Source organism: Dipodomys ordii, unplaced genomic scaffold (genome assembly GCF_000151885.1).
Source record: "Dipodomys ordii isolate 6190 unplaced genomic scaffold, Dord_2.0 Scaffold127, whole genome shotgun sequence".
NCBI lineage: Eukaryota > Metazoa > Chordata > Mammalia > Rodentia > Heteromyidae > Dipodomys > Dipodomys ordii.
Window position 1 is genome coordinate 5,127,402 of NW_012267343.1, and position 19,209 is coordinate 5,146,610.

Below are 19,209 nucleotides of genomic sequence, written 5' to 3' on the forward strand. Positions count from 1 at the left end.
ACCCTAACTTAGCTATATCTTTGAAAATAGGATGAAGCCAATGCTCCAAAATTCAGACTGTGATCATGAGGATTGAATGATGGTTGTTACCCGCAGAGGCCTAGTGGGTGGTAAATACATTCAAGTGTTATCTATGATGGCAATTCTGCTCATGCTCCATCTTCTGGATAAGAAATCAAGAGTCCAGAAGCCTATCTCTCAGCTACGTTTGTGGGAGAGACAACAGGGGTGGGGTGAGGAGGAGGGAGAAGAAGAGGAGGAAAAGGAAGAGGAGGAGGAGGAGGAGAAAGGATAGATGAGACCTCAGGCAATGCCTCACCCCAGTATTTGGGCCAGGATGGACAACAGGCAGAATGATAATCTCTGACACCCACACAAGGTGCCAGCGTGAAACACGAGTGTGAAACTTCCAGAGATGGCTATTAATTGCAACGATTCTAATGCAGCATTCATGTGCGCAATACCAGACTTGTCTTGGAAGCACAAGCTAGGGGATTTGGGGAGGGAAACTGGTGTCATATTTGAAATATGTGATCAATTAAACGTGGCACCTTCTACCACCTTCGCCGGAGAGCGTGGGCTCAGAGGTGAAGGCTCGCAGTGGGCATATTGCCAGGAAGCGAGCTTGGCAGTTTTCTAAATTATAGACTGTTAGAGCCGGAAACTCTTTTCAGCCATCTCTTCGCCTGTTCCACATCAAAAGCATCTCACACTCCAGCCATTCATAGAATGGATGTTTTCAGCAGTCCCAGGTTCCTTTGTGCTCCTCGGCAAATCCTTTTCTTTTGGACAACCCGCTGCACCTGCCATAACACCTGGCTCCTAGTGCTTCCGATGTGACCTTGTGGCTTTGGAGAGGAGAGGAGCCTCCCGGCTCTGAGCTCCCCAAGGTACTCATCTCAACCTGGCTGATGCTCTGTTGTAACATGCTGTCATCTCTTCATGGAACCATGCATTCCTTTCAGGACCAGTTAGTAACCTCCATATTTGGTCACAGCATACAACATAGAGTGAAGCTCAGCATATGAAGAGCCATTCTTCACTCAAGAAGATTACAACCAAACAACAACAGCAACAAATCTAGCCAGGTAAAGTGGCTCATGCTTGTAGTGCCAGCTTCTCAGAAAGCAGAGAGTAGGAGCATAAATAACCATGCTGACAATGCTAACATATTTGCTGCATACTGGGTTTTCCAAACTCAACCTGAAGGCACCACCTTGGCATTTGGAGCCCTTTCATCTAGTCCCTTTTTCAATCCTATCCTTCTCCCTTCCCAGGAATAACTCCTGACTAGAATGCCATAATCTTAGGTGATTACAACAACAGATAAAAGTCATTTCTGAGGTGCTAGGCAGTATACTAGATGTTTTTTCTACTACATGACCTTATGTCATCTTGATACAATGTGTTTGCTTAGTGAATACCTTTTTTTTTATTTATTCTGATACCTCCAGTTGTCTTGAGAGTTAGTGGTATCTCAGATTCACCTCTTACGTGTTGTGTCTCAAAAACAGTCCCACCACCTTTAGCATTCCTGCAGCAAGTTTATTTACTCTCCTGGTGACAGGGTCCTCATGAGGTCCATAATTTGAAGAGAATTATCATACCCCATAACTTGAGTGTTGGATGTGTCAAAGGATGAATCAATTGAGAAGGTAGAATTTCAGGCATGAGTGAAAGGTTCCCCTTAACCCCCCCCTCCTCCATTTCCCACTTTTTGAAGCCTAAGTTTCCAAACAAATGTCCTTCTAGGTTGCTATAGAAAAAGGCTACTTGGGGAATCTTAGAGTATTTCACTGTAATGGAAATGAGGAAGTCCAAAAGAAGCACAGTAGCAACTAATGGTCCTTTATGCCTTGGGATACTGTCCATGATTATTTCTCAGAAGTGATCTTTAATTGTTTCATCTAAAAGGTATGCATCTTCTTCGCTTAGACAGTCTCCGCACAGAGGCTGGTGAATTGGATCCAGCTATTAGTAGCACTTAGTAATTTCCTCTGAGTCTTGCTGGCTGAAGCACCAGGCTTGGAACAACTTTTAATTTTGTTTTTAATTAAATTTCAGTTGTTTCAAATCACTCACTTTTAATGCCATTTCTCTGCAGTCCTCAGAGGCGCCAGGAGTTGTGTGTTCTTGTTTATGCCCATGCACGATCTGAAGTGGCCATATCCGTGGCACGGCTAAAGACTGACTCCTGGCTGAGCTCCAGAGCAGGAAAAGGCAATTAGGAAAGTAAAAATGAGTCATAGAACGGGGCTTTTGTTTGGGCTGTGATATCCAGACTAATACATGACTTTAAGCAGGAGCTTTAGTTATTGTCTTTTTTTTTCCTAGACCATATTTGAACAAGGAAACATTCTCCTTTATTCTCAACGGGATTATCAAATATGTGTAGCTAGTAATGGTCTGCAAATGCTAACATTTAGTAGGCATTTGTTATATGTCAGGTAGTGTTTTAAACATTTTGCATGGATTGCCTCATTTACATTAAAAGTGAGTAATTTGAAACAACAGAAATTTAATTTACATATATTACCTCTCATATTTCTATGAGATCGTTATCCATGTTTTTATGGCTGAAGCACTGAAGCCCATGTAACTGGATTGTTAGCACTTGGCTAGTTAGGGACAGAGCAGAATCATGAATACTGGCTCCCTCTCTCCATGTTTCTCTCATTAAACTCCATACTATGTTTTCTCCCCTCTCCCTCTACTTTTTTCCTCTCTCTACCTCTCCCTTTCTCTCTCACAGTAGGGCATTATTATCTAAATGAATTTTAACAACAAGGAAGAGAGTGAGATGATTGGTTCTTTGCAAAATTGAAATGATCTGAGTTTTGTCTGGTCTTCTGTAGGACCTCCTCTAATGCCTGTTCCTGTAGTGTCAATCATGAACATATGCTTGGCAGGTTAGCTTCAAAATATCATCCTCTTGTTAAGGAACAGGATTCACACCCTAGAAAGGATAGCTGAGTTGGAAAGCAATAGAATAAATATATACCAAATGTCCTGCATATTCCTTAGTTTCTCTAACATCATTTTCTAGACTGTTCATTTCAAGTGAAAACAGAGCTTTTTTGTCTCAGAAATTGACAGAACATGTTTGTTTTACAATGAACATTAGAGAGAGAAGTGGGGGGGAACGAAGGGCAGGGAGGAGAAGAGAAGAGAGAAGGTACAGTAGAAGAGACTGTTGAGTACTCACAACAGCTTTTTCTTCAGAGAACTTCTTCATATTTGTAATCATGTATGCGTTGGTGCATTTCCTAACTTAATGTCGTCTTCTACTCAACATTGTGTACTCTGTGGCCAAGTGTCATATGTCTCATTTATAACCTGTCAAATGTACAGTTCAACACCAGAATGGGCAATAAATGTTGTTCAGTGAACATGTGTTGACTATATGAACAAATGCACTCAGAAGTCAAACAGAATATCCAGCTGTTGAGAAGAAAAGTCACAGGAAGTGAAACTCAGAACCTGGAATGTGATCTTCAGGGCTGTGTTCATCTTGAGCCAAATACTTCTGTACTGCTCTCCTCCTCCTCCTCCTCCTCCTCTTCTTCTTCTTCTCCTCCCCATCCTCCTCCTCTCCCCACTCCTCGTCCTCCTCCTCCTCCTCCTCTTCTTCTTCTTCTCCTCCCCATCCTCCTCCTCTCCCCCCTCCTTCTCCTGTTCCTCCTCCTTTTTCTTCTTCATGTGTGCCAAAGGAATGATGCTGACCTCTAGAACATGCATACATGCATGCAGACTACAATGGAATCGAATACCAACCACTCTCAAAGTCATTGCCATGCATTCGCTAACTTCTTGGCATCAAAACCGTTCTGGTTGTTTTCCTTATCTTTTTCAAATGAAGAGAATGAATCACAGAGAGAGCAATAAGTTTGTCCAAGACATGTATCTATGGAAAAAAACCTCCAGGGTCTCTAGCAGCTCTTCTTGGAACATCAGGAGAGATATAGGATATAAGTTGCTATGCAATATCATAAACATTAAACATAGATGTCCTGCTGTGATGGCCCGTAAGTCTCAGGGAAGATTTATAGCACCATTAGGAAGCATTGGGTGGGGAACTTGGTGCTTTCTTTGTTTTGTTTTCATTGGATAACATCTGATTTAGTACTCTTCGGGTATTGGACTGAAAAGATGCATTTGTCACTCTGTGCATTCAAAACACTTTACTAGTTACATGTCATTGCCAAACATTGTACTAAGAAATGCCCACTCAAAGATAAGTTAGATATGGATTCTCCTACTGGAAAAATCTCATTTTAGTGGGAGAAGCTGCCGACATGCCCCAAACATCTACTCATGGAACATACACAGTAAATGCTGGCTTCAGTGTGTTAGGAGTGACTACACAGGAAAAAGACGTATGAACCAGGCCATCAGGACAGAGGACAGATAGGCCACTGCCAGGTGAGAGGAAGAGTTTGCCTTCAGCTGGCTGGGTGAGGATGGACATGGTCCATGTGATCCATAATCCTGAATACTTCAGGAAATGAGGAGGTTAGTTTCTGAGGACACAAGTCACTGCTACCTATCTTTTCCCTGTTCCAAAGGATGGAGGGCATATTCCTTGTGGCAAAGAAATAAAGAACTGGAAGACCTTAGCTACTTAATCTATCTAGGCATCTATCATCTCTGTCATCTATCTATCTATCTGTCTGTCTGTCTGTCTATCTACCTACCTACCTACCTACATCTCTACCTGCCTGCCTATCTGTTCCTTTCCAAGCCTTCCAAGTTGGTAATATAGAAGTAATAGTAGCACATCAGTATCAGAATAAGAGGAGTGATAAAAATAAATGTTAAGCCTATATTCTTTTACTTTTCAAATGCTTTCTCTTGAGCTGATGACTTCTTTGGGACTATTCTTCTAACACTTTTACACGTGCATATACACATAGAGAGAAAGAGAGAGGAAAGAGAGAGAGAGATTTAATTTATGTATGTTTGTTACAGACTAAGAAAAAGGCAACTTGCTTTCCTCATAAACCATGGCTGTCCCAATGTGCCATTAAACAAAACAATAGGAGTAGGTCGGTGTTAGTGTCCCATTTCATGGAAGAAGGAGCCCTGGATTCGCAAAAGAAGGTAACAGGAATACGATCCATCAGATGGTAAGTGACAGGGCTGGGGTTCCAGTCATTGTGTCTGGCTTGAGAGTCTGGATCTTTCAGGCTATCCTCTAACAACCTCTTCTGAGAAAAAAAATGGAGACATTCAGTCTCCATAGTCTGCACATTAGAAATATGCAACTCAGCCACTCTGCTCCTGATTTGAAACATTGGGGTCTTCATTTGATCCTCGAACCAAAGGTTTATCATTTCTTTCCTTTTGTAAAATTCGCTGTCGGGTTTGGCAGGTGAAAGGCTGATTCCTGAAAATGCTACCATGTGACTAAGTTGCAGATTTCCTTTATTATCTCCCTCCAGGCACCAATATTGTGTATTTAGGCAGCTGGTCTCATCTGTGCCAGACACTGAAACCCATTCCATCAACATGACTGTTAAACCTCTGTTCTTTAGACGCTTTGCCCCATGAAGTTCTTTGTGGTATCATAAAACAATTAGATTTAGACTTAGCATTAATTTGAATTATTGTCCAGCTTCCAGAAAATACCTCCTGGTAATGTCATGAGGATGTATTACATCTTTGGAGATATTAGGTATTGAATTACAATATTGTATCACCTTCTCCCTGTGCTTTCTTTTCTCTCCTCTCTCTCTCTCTCTGTCCCCCTTTTTAACCTTCCCCCTACAGTTGTTAAAGGAACCCAGTGAGGACCCTGTGCATGCTCAGTAACCAGTGAGCCTAGTTTTTGCTTCTCCTTATAAGCCCAGGTGGTGTCAAACTCTCCATCTTCCTACCATTGTCCCAAGTGCTAAAATCACAGGCATGCAGCACCACACTCCCCACTTCGCATTTTAACATTCCTCCATCAACCTTTTGCCTATGTGCCTTGGGATAGGTACCTTTCATTTCTTCCAGCCTTCATTTCTTTGTCTGAAAAATGGGAATAAAAAATGACATCTTCCTTCTAGTGACATTTCTAAGATCAATTGGATTCCTAGAAGCAGCAGCAAAAATTCCCATTTGATAAGTTCACTCATGATGTCAGACACACACTCCAATTAATGTTCACAAATGCTCCAAGATAAGCACCTCTGCCTTCTCTTAGAATAAGAAACTGATAAAAGAGATGTTGAGAATTTTCCACAGCCACTCATATAGTAATGGTAGTGGCACCTTTTGTACCTAAGTTTGCCAAGCGCAAGATTTATACTTTTCCTACTGAAGCCAAAAAGATGAGGGTAGGCAGGAGATCTGGAGACAAAGCACTCTACACACACACTCTCTCTCTATCTAAACTCTCTGTCTGCCCCCCTCCCACACTACTGACATTGGGAGACACAAAAGCAGGCAGGTGTCTGGACCTAATTTAGTCAGTTGGCATCCAACTTACATTAGAGTAATGAAACAGATTTGGGAGGAATTGTTAATACGGTTATTCTTAGTGCTCCCAGTTGTGAGCCGTCTTTGCGAAACAGCCCCTGACAGTTGTGCAGACTCTGAAAGAGGCAGAGGGAAGTATATGTGAGAGCAAAGAGCAGAACTAAGAAGATACAGGGCAGGGAAAGCAGCCGAACTGGTAGGTCTTGAAGGCAGCCATGAATTTACTCTCCTTACATCCATTGCTATTCTTGTCTGACTCACACGGCTTGTATTTTCACTCTAAATACAACGAACCTAACATGTGCCAGGCATCGTTCTACACTCCCTCACTCCTGAAGCATGCCTTCTCTCCTACCTTACCCAAATCAAACCTGGAGCATGCTGAAACTCAGAGGAACAGCTCCTGGGATAAATCAGCGTAGAAGAAATCAGTATAGCATAACTGTACTCATTGTACCAGAGAGCAAGATGACTCCTTAATTTTAACATTGAAACATGTATCTGGTGGTGTTCCAGGAAGAATACAACTTCAGGAATGATCATTCATAAGGGATGCAGTTATTCATAGAATTATCTGTGCCTTTGTGTATGTACACAAAGTTATGGCTATATACAGGGCCATACAAGTACCTAACTGTAAATGTAAATGACAAATGCAATCATGTATACTGTATCCATGGATAGATAGATTATTATACCTGCAGTGCATTGATGACTAAGTATATTTTATTCCTCAGAATAGCACAGTATAAAAATTCCTAGCTAGGCACTATATTGTCCTTAGGCATTTCCAATGAACTTTCTTTCTTTCTATTTTTTTTTTTAGTCGGTCGTGGGCCTGAACTCTGGGCCTGGGCGCTGTCCCTCAGCTCTTCAGCTCAAGGCTAGAGCTCTACTACTTGACCCACAGCGCCACTTCTGGCTTTTTTCTTTTTGTTTATATGGTGCTAAGGAATCGAAAACCCAGTGCCTCATTTATGCAAGGCAAATGCCCTACCACTGAGCCACTTTCCCAGCCCACTCCAGTTAACTTTCTTAAAGTAGAAAGTATGAAATAAATGTGATCCTCATTGTGCAGATAAGGAAATGAAGGTGATTGACGAATACGAAGTAATTTGTTTCAGGATCACCCAGCAACTTATTTCTGGGCCAGGTTTACATCTGCCCCTCTTTGACTCTTCTCAAAGCTCTCGTGTGAATAGGGATCTGGTGGCTCACATCTGTAATTCTAGCTACTCAGGAGACTAAGATCTGCCAGTCCTGGCAGGAAAGTCTGTGAAACTCTTTATCTCCAATGTACCACCAGAAGTGGCGCTGTGGCTCAAGTGGTAGAGTGCCTGCCTTGAGCTGAAGAGCTCAGGGACAGGGCCCAGACTCAGAGTTCAAGCCCCACGACCGACAAAAAAAAAAAAAAAAGAAAAGAAATTCACATCTAAACTAAACATTGAGGCTTCAAGTCTGTAATTTCAGTGACTCAGAAAGCTGGGATCAGGAGTATGATAGTTTAAGGCCAACACTAGCATAAAGTTGTGAGACAGCATCTTATCAGAAAAGAAGAAGCTAGGAGTGGTGCACTACATCTGTCATCCTAACTAGCTACTGTGGGAAGTGTGAAAAGGAACATCTCCATTCTCGCAAGCCTAGCCTGAAAGGAAGGCCCTATATCAAAAAAAATCACCAAAGCAAAAATGGATGCAGGCATGGCTCAAACGGTAGAGAGCCTGCCTAGCAAGCTGAGGGATTTGACTTTAAATCTTGTTACCACCAAAAATAAAAATAAAAAAGGAAGGTAGGAGGGAAAGCAGGAGATATGGAAAATATGTAAGAGAAAAAAAGAGAGAGGAGGAAGGAAAGATAGAAGAGGGGAAGAAAGAAGGGGAAAGGCAGGGAGAGGAGGGAGGAAGGGCAGGAAAGAGAGGGAAGGGCAGAAAGTTAAAGTACCCTTGGATTTGGAGAGCAACCATTCACTGTGTTCATGAAAGAAGCACTGATCTTAGAGCCAAAAGAAATTCAGCATTGAGATTGGGTCTGATGCATAAATTGCTAATGAAGTAATGAAGAAAGTTGAGCAAAAATATAAAATAAACTCTTAAGAGTAAAGGGTTTCTTTCTCCTTTCAACCAAAATTCTTCTTTAAACAAGTTAAAGAAAAATAAAAAGCATTTCATGACTTTGTTCTTTCCCCATTACCTAGGTTGGTACCAAATTGCTGTATTCCTTGGGGAGGAAATAGTTTTTTTTAAAGAATTTAGAACTTCAAACATCCTTTGTCTAGGACTAAACACCCCTAACCTAACGTTGAAGCAAAACTACTGATACATAAAGGCATGTAGAATCGAGTGGCAATCTGTTTTTAACCAGACTTTGATCACAGTTTGAAATGGGGAAATCAGAAAATGGTAGAAAGAGGGCTATTTCCCAGAGGAGATGTGGGTATCACACTTCAGAGGAAAACTTCATTTGGGGAGGTACAGAGAGAGATCTTGCTATATTTGGAAAGAACCATCTCCCTCATGGAAAACACGTCGAATCCCAGCGGCTTCTCCAACTCCGCGCTTCATTTTCTAGGGCACTTAGGGATTTCTGACTGGCCTCGCAGTATATCAGTAATTTCTTGTCCTAGAAAAGGAACCCCAGCTTTGTGAGCTTTTGTCTCTATAGGAGATCTACTCTCTGTGGCCTGTCCATGGGAAGCATTGCGGCCACTGGGCTAGAAGTCACAGTACTTGAGTTCCTTGCTATCCCTGACATGTTCCTGCTGTGCGTCCTTGGGAAAATCCACTTGACTTCACTAACTTTTCCCATCTGTTCCAGCACTGAAAGGGTTGGAGTCACAAAGTTTAGGCTGTAGGTACAAATATGGTCATGCATCTCTTAACCCTCAGGATATTTTATGATGCACTGTGTAGATATCATAGTGTGTACTTACACGATGGCCTATGTATGTGATATAGCTAATTGTCCTTATAACCATAGGGGAAGAAACAACAGGAGATGGAATGAACACAAGAGAAAATGATGCATCAGGAGGTGTAAGAAAGTTGAGATGTATGTGACTATTACAAGTGCAACAGTGTTCAATATTTGAGTAAAATGTGTGTGTGTATGTGTGTTGACACTGAGGGTGGAACTTTGCTCTCCACGTCTATTATAACAGTTGGTGCTCCATCACTTGAGGCATACTGCCCGTCTAGCTGTTTGCTATTTAACTGGAGAGAATGGCACACACTTTGCTGCTTCTGCTGGCTGTGATCTTCTAGGTTTCAGCCTCCGGTATAGCTAGGATTGTAGGCATGGGCCTTGGATGTTTAGCATTGTAAACTTTTAATATAAGAAATGTATTCTACTGGGGCTGGGAAGGTGGCTCAGTGGTAAGAGTGCTAGCCTTGCATGGATGAGGCCCTGGGTTCGATTCCTTAGCACCACATAAGCAGAAAAAGCCAGAAGTGGCGCTGTGGCTCAAGTGGTAGAGCGCTAGCCTTGAGCTGAAGAGCTGAGGGACAGCGCCCAAGCCCAGAGTTCAGGCCCCATGACCAGCAAAAAGAAAAAGAAAAAAGAAATGTATTCTACCATAATGCTGAAAGCACTAGTGTAGTAAATATAGAAACCACTAATATAGCCAAGTATTAAGTACATACATGGTCTTATGTGCTATCTTTTCATATGATGGGCAGCATAGGAGGCTTGTCTGCAATTCCATGACAACAATCATGGAATAGTAAAGAGAAACATTTGAGAATACTGGACTAGAAGAAGGGCTCTAACATTTTCTAACATTCATTTAGATTACATAGTAATCTTAAATTATCTCATATATTTTGTGATAGCATACCAACATACTCTGATCTGTTGTTTAGATTATTAAAAAAAAAGATTCTAATTGTTACCTATCTTCTTAACAGTTTGGGGGGAGAAAATAGTATTTTCATGTAAAAAGGAACCCAAAAGTAGTTGGCCCTCTTTTTAAAAGAACTACTAAAATTCTGTGTCTTAATTCCTTCTTCCCCTCATTTGCATCTTCTTGGAATAATGCATATGTATTTTTATTATAATATCTCTGACACTCCCTGCATCCACCCAATGAGGCTGGAAATGTCTGGAGCCAGATTGGTCACCAGACTGGGCATCTAAAAGATGGACAAAAAGAGCTTAGATCAGACAAGAGGTTTTATGTTGAACTCTATAAACTTCTAAGCACTCCATGGCTAAAACTGCATTTCAGTCATTTGATTTCCTTTGAAATACCATGCATTTTACTTTATACACTTAACAACGTTATTCTGAGAAGAATTCACAGGGAACTTTGGCGCAAAATAAAGCTTAGTAAGTGGAACAAATAGCAGGCTTAAGAGATACTCATCAAGTAAGGTATAAGTAGTGTATCTGATTGCTAGACTTGACTTAGCAAAGAACCATAACCTGAATGGCTTAAATAGAAATGTCTTTCTTCACAATTCTAGAGTAAGAAGTCGAAGGTCAAGGTTGGTGTTGCTCATCAGGAATGGTTTGTATGAGGCTTCTATCCTTGGCTGGAAGATAACTATGTTTTCTCCATTTTTATATGACTTTCACTTGGTGGTGAATTTCTTCTTATAAGATAATTGACTATATTAGATTAAGGCTCACACGAATGACATCATTTAACCTCTCCAAAAACCCTATCTTCAAATACAGTTATATTCTAAGACAGTTTAAGGTTTAAGACTACCAGCCTATGAACTTGAGATCTACATAATCCGGCCTATAACAGGTAGAGACCATTACAGATGACTAGCAGAAGGTTGAAAGGAAAAGAAAGGGAGAAGACATGACAAAAGGAAAGAGAACAAGAAGAAGAAGATCTGGAGGAGAAAACAGAAGAGTGGTGATGACTGTCAGAAAACCTGCCCACAATCATGATGCTCAGAGCTGTTCTCAAAGACTGCTCCCAGCTCTCCAGATTGCCTTTGCTCACACTTGCAAACCCTCAAACGTGTTTTGACCCCATTTTTACTATGTGAGCAGCCATTTCCCAAAGCACTTTCATATAATGGTGGATTGTAGGATGCAGCTAAGCCTAACTAGTGACTCTGGACTTAGAAATGAGCAGGAGAAGATCTAATGAGCAGATAGTAGATATGATCCTATTTCAACTTCATCAGACTGTGTTTTGTTTTAATCAGCTTGTGTCTAGGTAAGATATTTCTCCCAGACCTAACAGCTTGACAGATAGAATCTGTGGTACTGTAACAGAAGGAGGAGAGTGTTTCTTTCCTTGTTACCTCAAGAAAAGAGGGCAAAGAGAGAAGAGACTATTTTGGGCCCAAATAATCTCTGTATTTCATTTGTGAAGAGCATCTTCCCATCATTTGTTCATCAGCTGTCCATTCACCACTGTGACCATAGCTAGATATTGAAATCTTCCATCCATGCCTCTCAGGTGTCTGGCTCATGATTCTAGGTATAATGAAAAGGATTTACAGCTGCCGTCTGACTCTTCAGGCAATTTTTTTTGTGGGTAGTGATATACCTCCTTCATGGTATTTTTAGTTCTCATCTGTAGCTCTCTGTTTCTTTGGGGGCTGCTGTGCCTCTGGCTTTTCAGAGAATATTTCAGAGTGGCCTGAGTTCCCCAGCTCACCCCTGATCTATGCTGCACAATTACTGAAGCAGGCTTATAATCAATGTAATTGAAGATCAGAGTTAATGAGGACCTTCGTGCCCGTGTAGTCCCCTGAGCAACGCTGGGCTTCAGATGCTAGATAAGAAAATGATTGGGCTGAACTGAAAATCCATTTGGCTAATTAGATGATGTATATTCCCACAAGGCAGTGGGAGAAGAAAAAAATGTACTTATGTATTTAAAAATAAGGAAACATGACATTTCGAGGTTGAGATTTCGCCTAGGTTCACTTCAGAGTCATTACCCTTAGTGGGGGTTCTCTATAGGAGTATTTCAGGGAGAAATCTTACATTACCCAGTGATAGGGGAGGGGCATTTTCATCTAAAGCCATGAAAACAAAGCAGAAGTACAGAGATAAATTAGACAAATAAGAAACACATAGAATAGTGTGTTTTCATTCCTTTGTGTGTAGATTTTCAGAGCTAGTTGACTTTAATAGTGCTCCTTCCTTTCTTTCCCCCTACCTCCCTTTCTCCTACTCTCTCCACACAGCCACATTCAAACATCTTCTGACTCTTCGCTATAAAAGAAGAAGTGTGCTGAGTTAAATGCAGCATTGCCTCTAGCTTCAAGAAATACACCATCTAAAGTTAGGCACCAGTTGCTCACACCTGTAATCCTAGCTACACAGGAGAGAAAGATTTGAGGATTGAAGTTCAAAGCCAGCCCAAGTAGAAAAGTCTGTGAGATTCTTATTTCCATTTAACCTGCAAAAAGCCAAAAGTGGAACTGTGTCTTAAGTGATAGCCTTGAGTGCAAAATCTAAGGAACAACACTCAGGCCCTGAATTCAAGCCTTGATATTGGGTGTGTGCACTCGTGCGCGCGCACGCACACACACACACACACACAGAGCAAGATCTAGATGGAGGGAACATAGTAAATGGACACTTATAGTTGGTCTGAGATTTCCCTTATCTGACCTGCATTCCTGTACTAGAAATTCTCAGTTGACAGACACTGTTTTTTATTTAGCCAGAGCAAAATACACAGTAATACCTAACTGCATGCATGAATGAATTTATAACATGGCGTAGGTATGTTCTCACTGAGCAAAATTCCTTACAAGTATTCGAGAAATATGAGCCAGGTAGAGTCAAGATTTCAGGGGTAAAATGTCATACAAGTTGCTTTATGTACTGGAGGAAAGAATTCATTATTCTTTGGCTCCTTCATGTCAATTTTCCTCTGGTTCCTCGTTTCTCAAGGTTTACCCTAAAGGCCAATTCTCATTGCTTCTTCATGCTTCCATTTACCTTTTTCTGGTATCCAAAGGCTAATCTGCCTACTCATTCCAAATGGAGCTAACCATGCTCTGGTTTGTCTCTGCATACATTTGTTCTGCCTTATTTGTCTGCAGTATTCTCAGGGGACCCTGCCAAATTCTAAGCGTTGGTTCAATGCATACATTTTACCTAGCCTGTACTCACTTCCTTTCCTTATCTGTTATGGCATTTCTCTGTATCCCTTTCCAGGCAACCCCTCTCCCTGTTTCTCTACTTATTACCCACATCCCTAATCTGAGCTGGTGAATGAGAGCTCAAGAGCCATGATAATGAGGTTCAAATTTTAGTTGGGAACAAGGGAGACTCTGAAGAGTAGCCTTATTCTCTAACTTTCCTAAGATTAAAAAAAAAGAAGAAAAAAGTTAAGTGTAGCATCCTTCCTACTTCACATCCCTGTGAGTTGTCGTTTCCTCCAGTTGCACATGGGAACTTTGATTTCATTAATGCACTTGACATTCAGTAAACTCCTAGTATGTGACAGGCATTTTGCTGAGAGATTGATTGATAAGGACTAATGAGTCATGGCCTGATCTCTGTAGGAACTCACACTCCGTCAGCGGAAACAGCCTCTCCAACACTATGTAATAGAGGAAGGAAGGGATGGCTGTAGGGGGAGGGGAAGGGCCACAGAAAGCTACCCAGTGGAATCCTGTGATGCTCAAGATTTCCTGGAATAATTGGAAGGTTCCAGCTTTGTAGTTGGAAGGGGGAAGAAAAAAACAAGAACAAAAAAATTCTCTTGCTTGTTTTCACTTTTCTACTTACTAATTATACAGATTTAACATTTCTCTCTGAACCCTGTGTTTTCCTTCTGTAAAATAGAGAAATACCTGTCCTTTAAAGCTATTGAACATATTAAATAAACAAAATGCTCATTGAATCCCTGGAATGAACACAGGGTACCTTTAAAGAACAATAGCTCCCTCTTACCATTAAGCCAAGTGTAAACCTCTCCAAGTAATATCCTTTTAAAGAAGCTAAGGATAAAGTGCTGATTTAGTCCATTCCTGCTGATATCACAGAATCCCATAGCCGTGGTAGCACGTAAACAACAAAAATACATATCTTGTGGTTCTGGAGAATGGAGAGTACAAGGTCAAGGTGTTGGCAGATGTGGTGTCTGCTAAGAACTTGATTCCTGGTTCACAGAAGGTCAGCTTCTCACTGTGTCTTCAAATCACAGAATGGGTTTGGGGGCTTTCCTGTCTCTCTTTTATCAGAGCACTAATGTCAATCATAAGGGCGCCACTGACCTAAAGACTTCCCAAAGCCTCCGCTTCCAAATATTATCACATTGGGGATTTGATTTCACTATATGAATTTTGGAAACACATATTTAATGTATTTCACCAGTTGTTTTGAATAAGACCTTCCAAGGAAACTCTTGTATCTCATATATGAAATCTACTAACTGATATTGAATTCACAGCTTCCAAATTTATAAGAAATCTAAACAACAATCGAGATAGCTCCAGGTCACACTAAGGCATTCATTTCCCCAGCTTCCAAGAATATTGGTGGACCACTGTTCCTCCATTGAGTTCTTCCTGAAACATTGAAAAGGACCAGTTCATCCAAGGTTATGTGTCTTCACCAGCAATAGTCTACTACCTATGAATGGCCAGTATGGAACTACAAAGGCTCATCTTGATTTCAACAACTCCAGAGGACCATCTAGTACCAGAGCACCCCAGAGGATCAGCTGTGACCACATGATAGCTTGACTTCTCAACCCAATCTTACTTTGCTCACTCTTTATAAGAATGTACCCCCCCACCCCCAAACCTCTCAGATGTCTGTGTGTGTAGACGTTTGAATCTGTTTGCTGGTGTTTTGGGCCTAAGTCAAATTCACTGTGCCTTATGTTTGGGTTTTTTTGTTTTTGTTTTTGTTTTGTTTTGTTTTATTGGTTATGGGCTTCAACTCAAGACCTGGATACTGCCCCTGAACTTTTCTGCTCAAAGCTAGTGCTCTACCACTTTGAGCCACAGCTCCACGTCTGGTTTTCTGGTGATTAATTAGAGATAAGATTCTCATGGACTTTCCTGCCCTGGTTGGCTTTGAACTGTGATCCTCAGATCTGGGCCTCCTGAGTAGCTAGGATGACAAGCATGAGCCACCAAGACCCAGTTGTGTGTCATGTGATCTTTATATGAGTCCCGGAAGGGGAATTTATATCCATGCTTTTCATAGGCAGTGACTACAAATTGGTTTTCTGGCCCAAACTTACAGAGCGAGTAAGTAACTCAGTGAGGACCTGAACTCCTCTTTTGCTGACTGCTCCCTTTATCATTGCTCAGTGTAGCTTTCCTATAGTAGCTGGATTAGCCAAATTCAGCCCTGGGACACAATTCAATATCCATTCCTCAGTCTTTAGTGAGAATAAATACAAGAATTATCCATTTAAACAGCATGACTGTGCTTTTTAAAAGAAAAATCTGCAGTTGAAACTGGTGTTCGCTGCCTTGCTCAAGGACCCATGTGATCTGTTTCTGCTTGGGCTTTCTTCCAGTGGGGGAAATATGGCTTTGCAGATAGATTAGCATATCTTCACTTGCCAGAAATTTTGAAATATGGAATCCTACAGTCTCCTTTAAAAAAATTCTTTTTCTTTTCTTTTTTTTTTTCTCCCCGCTTTAGCTTCCGAGGACTTTAGGACCAACTTCAAATGTGGTCATTTCCTTATCTGAAAGCCTGATGCTATCTCTCCCTGTTGCTTCTTACAGATGCCTTTTGCATCCCCAGAGAAAGCTGTGCTGTCAAATGGGAATTCATCTTGTAGGGTAACATAAATCATGTCCCGTGAGTCAGAGAAGATAAGCAAGTCTGCCAGGCCCTTGCCCTTTGCAGAGAAACGTCTCCACTCATGGCCTCAGAGGTTCTGGCAGCCAGGTGTATGTTAACCCTCTTCCCTGGCCATTTCCCATTGGACCACAGGAAATCACCTGACCCAAGACAAATCCAACCATAAACCAACAGCAGAGACCCATGGGGCCTAACAGAGAGGTCCCTGTCAAACTCATATGATACTTACCAATGGAGGCCCTCTTTGGGGGATTTGAATTATATCATTAGAAAGATTGGTTTTGGTTGATATAGGAAGAGAAGGGCAGACACAGAAGAGAGTCTGGGTCACATTAATTATAGAGCAGTGTTTTGTTCTCTGTGTAAAAGGTTCCTTGATCAGCCAGTTCCCAGCTTTGTGAAGCTGGGCCCTATTTGGCTTCATACTATTCACCCCACAAAATGCCTTCATTTCTGCTATCTACATATTCCACCATTTACAATCCATATGCATTCATCTTGAATGAGCTTCTGTTTCCTGCTCTCCAAAACTGTGTCTGCATATGTGTATGTACAGCTGTATACAATGCATATGTACCTGTGTATAATTGTGTAGTGATACAATTATTGTATTACAATTGGTATTATCTAATATAATATCACATATATGTGTATGTGCGTCTATGTTATTTATCTGTCTATATGAGTTAGTGAGAAGCATTTCAGAACAAAAAGTCCTACATGAATCTTCAGGAACACATTTAAGCCATTATTTTAAAAACTGGTTGGTTACACTAACAGTTTCAATTTTCAATCCCCCTGGAGGACAATCTGATCTGGTGCCACTGGATTTTAGTCCCAGGTGGTGAGAGCAGGCAGGAGCTGCTTCCTAGCTGTTCCTTTAGGATGAATCCTCTCATGTCCCTTTGATCCTCAACCTGCCTGTCCTGTTATTTCTCAGCATCAGGCATTTTGGGCATATTTTTTGTAAAAGTGCAGGAGATTTCTTTGAAAAACTCTATGATTTTGTCTCTTATTATCTGTCTCTATCTCAGAACCAAAAAAAAAAAGTGTTCTTGGAGTCTATCTCAGTGGTAGAAAAGTTTTCTAGTAAATGCCAGGCTCCGCATTTAATGCCCCCCCTCACCATAACAAAAACAAAAATCACAACACACGCGAGGGAAGTAGGCCTGGATGTTATTTCTGTTACACACAAATCAGTCTTTCTCACAGATGTCACCAACATAGCCACTTTGGGGCATTTGTGACCATGTTCCAGGGGGGAAATACCATATGACAGAGACATTAACTTTTATTTTCTTTTTTTAAATTTAGCACTTAATTATTCTTTACTAGAACAAGCCAGACACTGACTAAGCACGTTATCTACATGAATCTGCTTCATTCCATTAGCTGAGGTGGATCTTATTAATATTTCCATTCACAGATGAAGTTGTCAAAGCCCAGAAGCAACAAGTGGCCAAGAAAAACATACCCAGGATCTGAACCCACGTCCCCCTCAGCTTAAGCCTACTGTTATACACTAGGTTGTCCTGTGCCTCATTTTCCTCTGCTCTCTTAATTTCTAGCACCATCCTGGAGCAGGTGAAGGTTCTGCTAATGTTTTTAAACAAATGAGATTAGCCGGAGAGGGGATGCTAGCTTGTAAACACCTTTATAGTATGAGCAGTGGTACTCTGAAACATGGGAGAAAATAGTGGTCTCTCTCTGTTTTCCTAGGGAGCAGCTTCGTGGTGAGTGAAGGGAGCTATCTGGACATATCCGACTGGCTGAACCCAGCTAAACTGTCCCTGTATTATCAGATCAACGCCACCTCTCCATGGGTGAGGGACCTCTGTGGGCAGAGGACAACCGATGCCTGTGAACAGCTCTGTGACCCAGAAACTGGTAAGCCGTGGGCCACGGGGCTGGAGACAGAGGGATCTGGGGAGAGTAGGGGTGGAAGGAAGGTCTGCATTCCTCTTCCCAGAAGAATTCTGAATCATTGACGAAGACTTGATGTAAATAAAGGTCTATGGTCTTCTAACTTAAAGCGTATGCTGTGTATTACCATCTCCTGGTAAGGGAGAAAATAGTTAGAAATCACAGAACGTCAAAGTTAGAAAAGACCACAGAGAACATTTAGGTCAACAGCTGCAATGCAGCATGTCCAAATGACACAGATCCAATCTGTTCCTTGCTACCCGAGCATTCTTTAGCAAGATCCTGGGCATCTTCTAGAACCAGACAATGAATCTAACCTGTGGATGAATCTAACCTGTGAGCCTGCTGTACACATTAACTGAGATAAGACCTGGAAAATTCTTAGGATTGTGACTTGTGCATTCATTTCTCAGGTATTTCATGGATAGCCGGGTACATTTTTAGTTATTGAGGATCCTGAAGTGACCAAACTAGGCAAAATGTCTGCCTAATGAACTTAGAGATAGGCAAATATGCATGGTCTCTCTCGTCTAGGAGCCACCAGCCATACGTGTCTGTTTATTGTAAATTAATTAGAATGGAATAAAATTAAATGTTCATATCCCTAGTTAACTAGCCAAATTTCAAGTGTTTTATGGCCTCCTATGATTATAGACTACTACCTTTTCATACAACACAAATACATATATACTACTTGGAAAGTTTCATTTGAAAATGCTGCAATAGACAAATAAGTAAATGTATGTATTGTGTGGACAAGGGAGGAGTTGTCAGTATACAGAGTAGTCAGGGAAGGTCTCTTAGAGATGGTGACACTTGCATAGGTAACTCAAATATAAGACTTGCTCTATGGGGAATGTTAGTAGTAAGTGTATAAGTATCCTTTTATTCTGATCTAGGCAAAAGTTGGTAGTGACTTGAAACATGGAACTGAAGGAGAATCAAATGGTAATAATTATCATACCCAGGATGATATTGACTCTAGGTTTGATCAAATTTGCTATTATGTATGGGATGAGACAAATAGAGTAGACTCAAATGAAAACTTGAGCTATTATTTTGTGTGTGTGT

General features: G+C 41.2%; 1 protein-coding gene across 1 annotated transcript in view; it reads left to right on the forward strand.

The window, feature by feature from the left end:
• The window catches only part of Astn2 (astrotactin 2), a 777,558-nt gene that overhangs the window by 246,327 nt on the left and 512,022 nt on the right, over positions 1–19,209 (forward strand). The window contains exon 5 of the mRNA XM_013030183.1: positions 17,935–18,102. Coding sequence (XP_012885637.1) covers positions 17,935–18,102 — 168 coding nt within the window. The remainder of the gene's footprint in view (positions 1–17,934; positions 18,103–19,209) is intronic.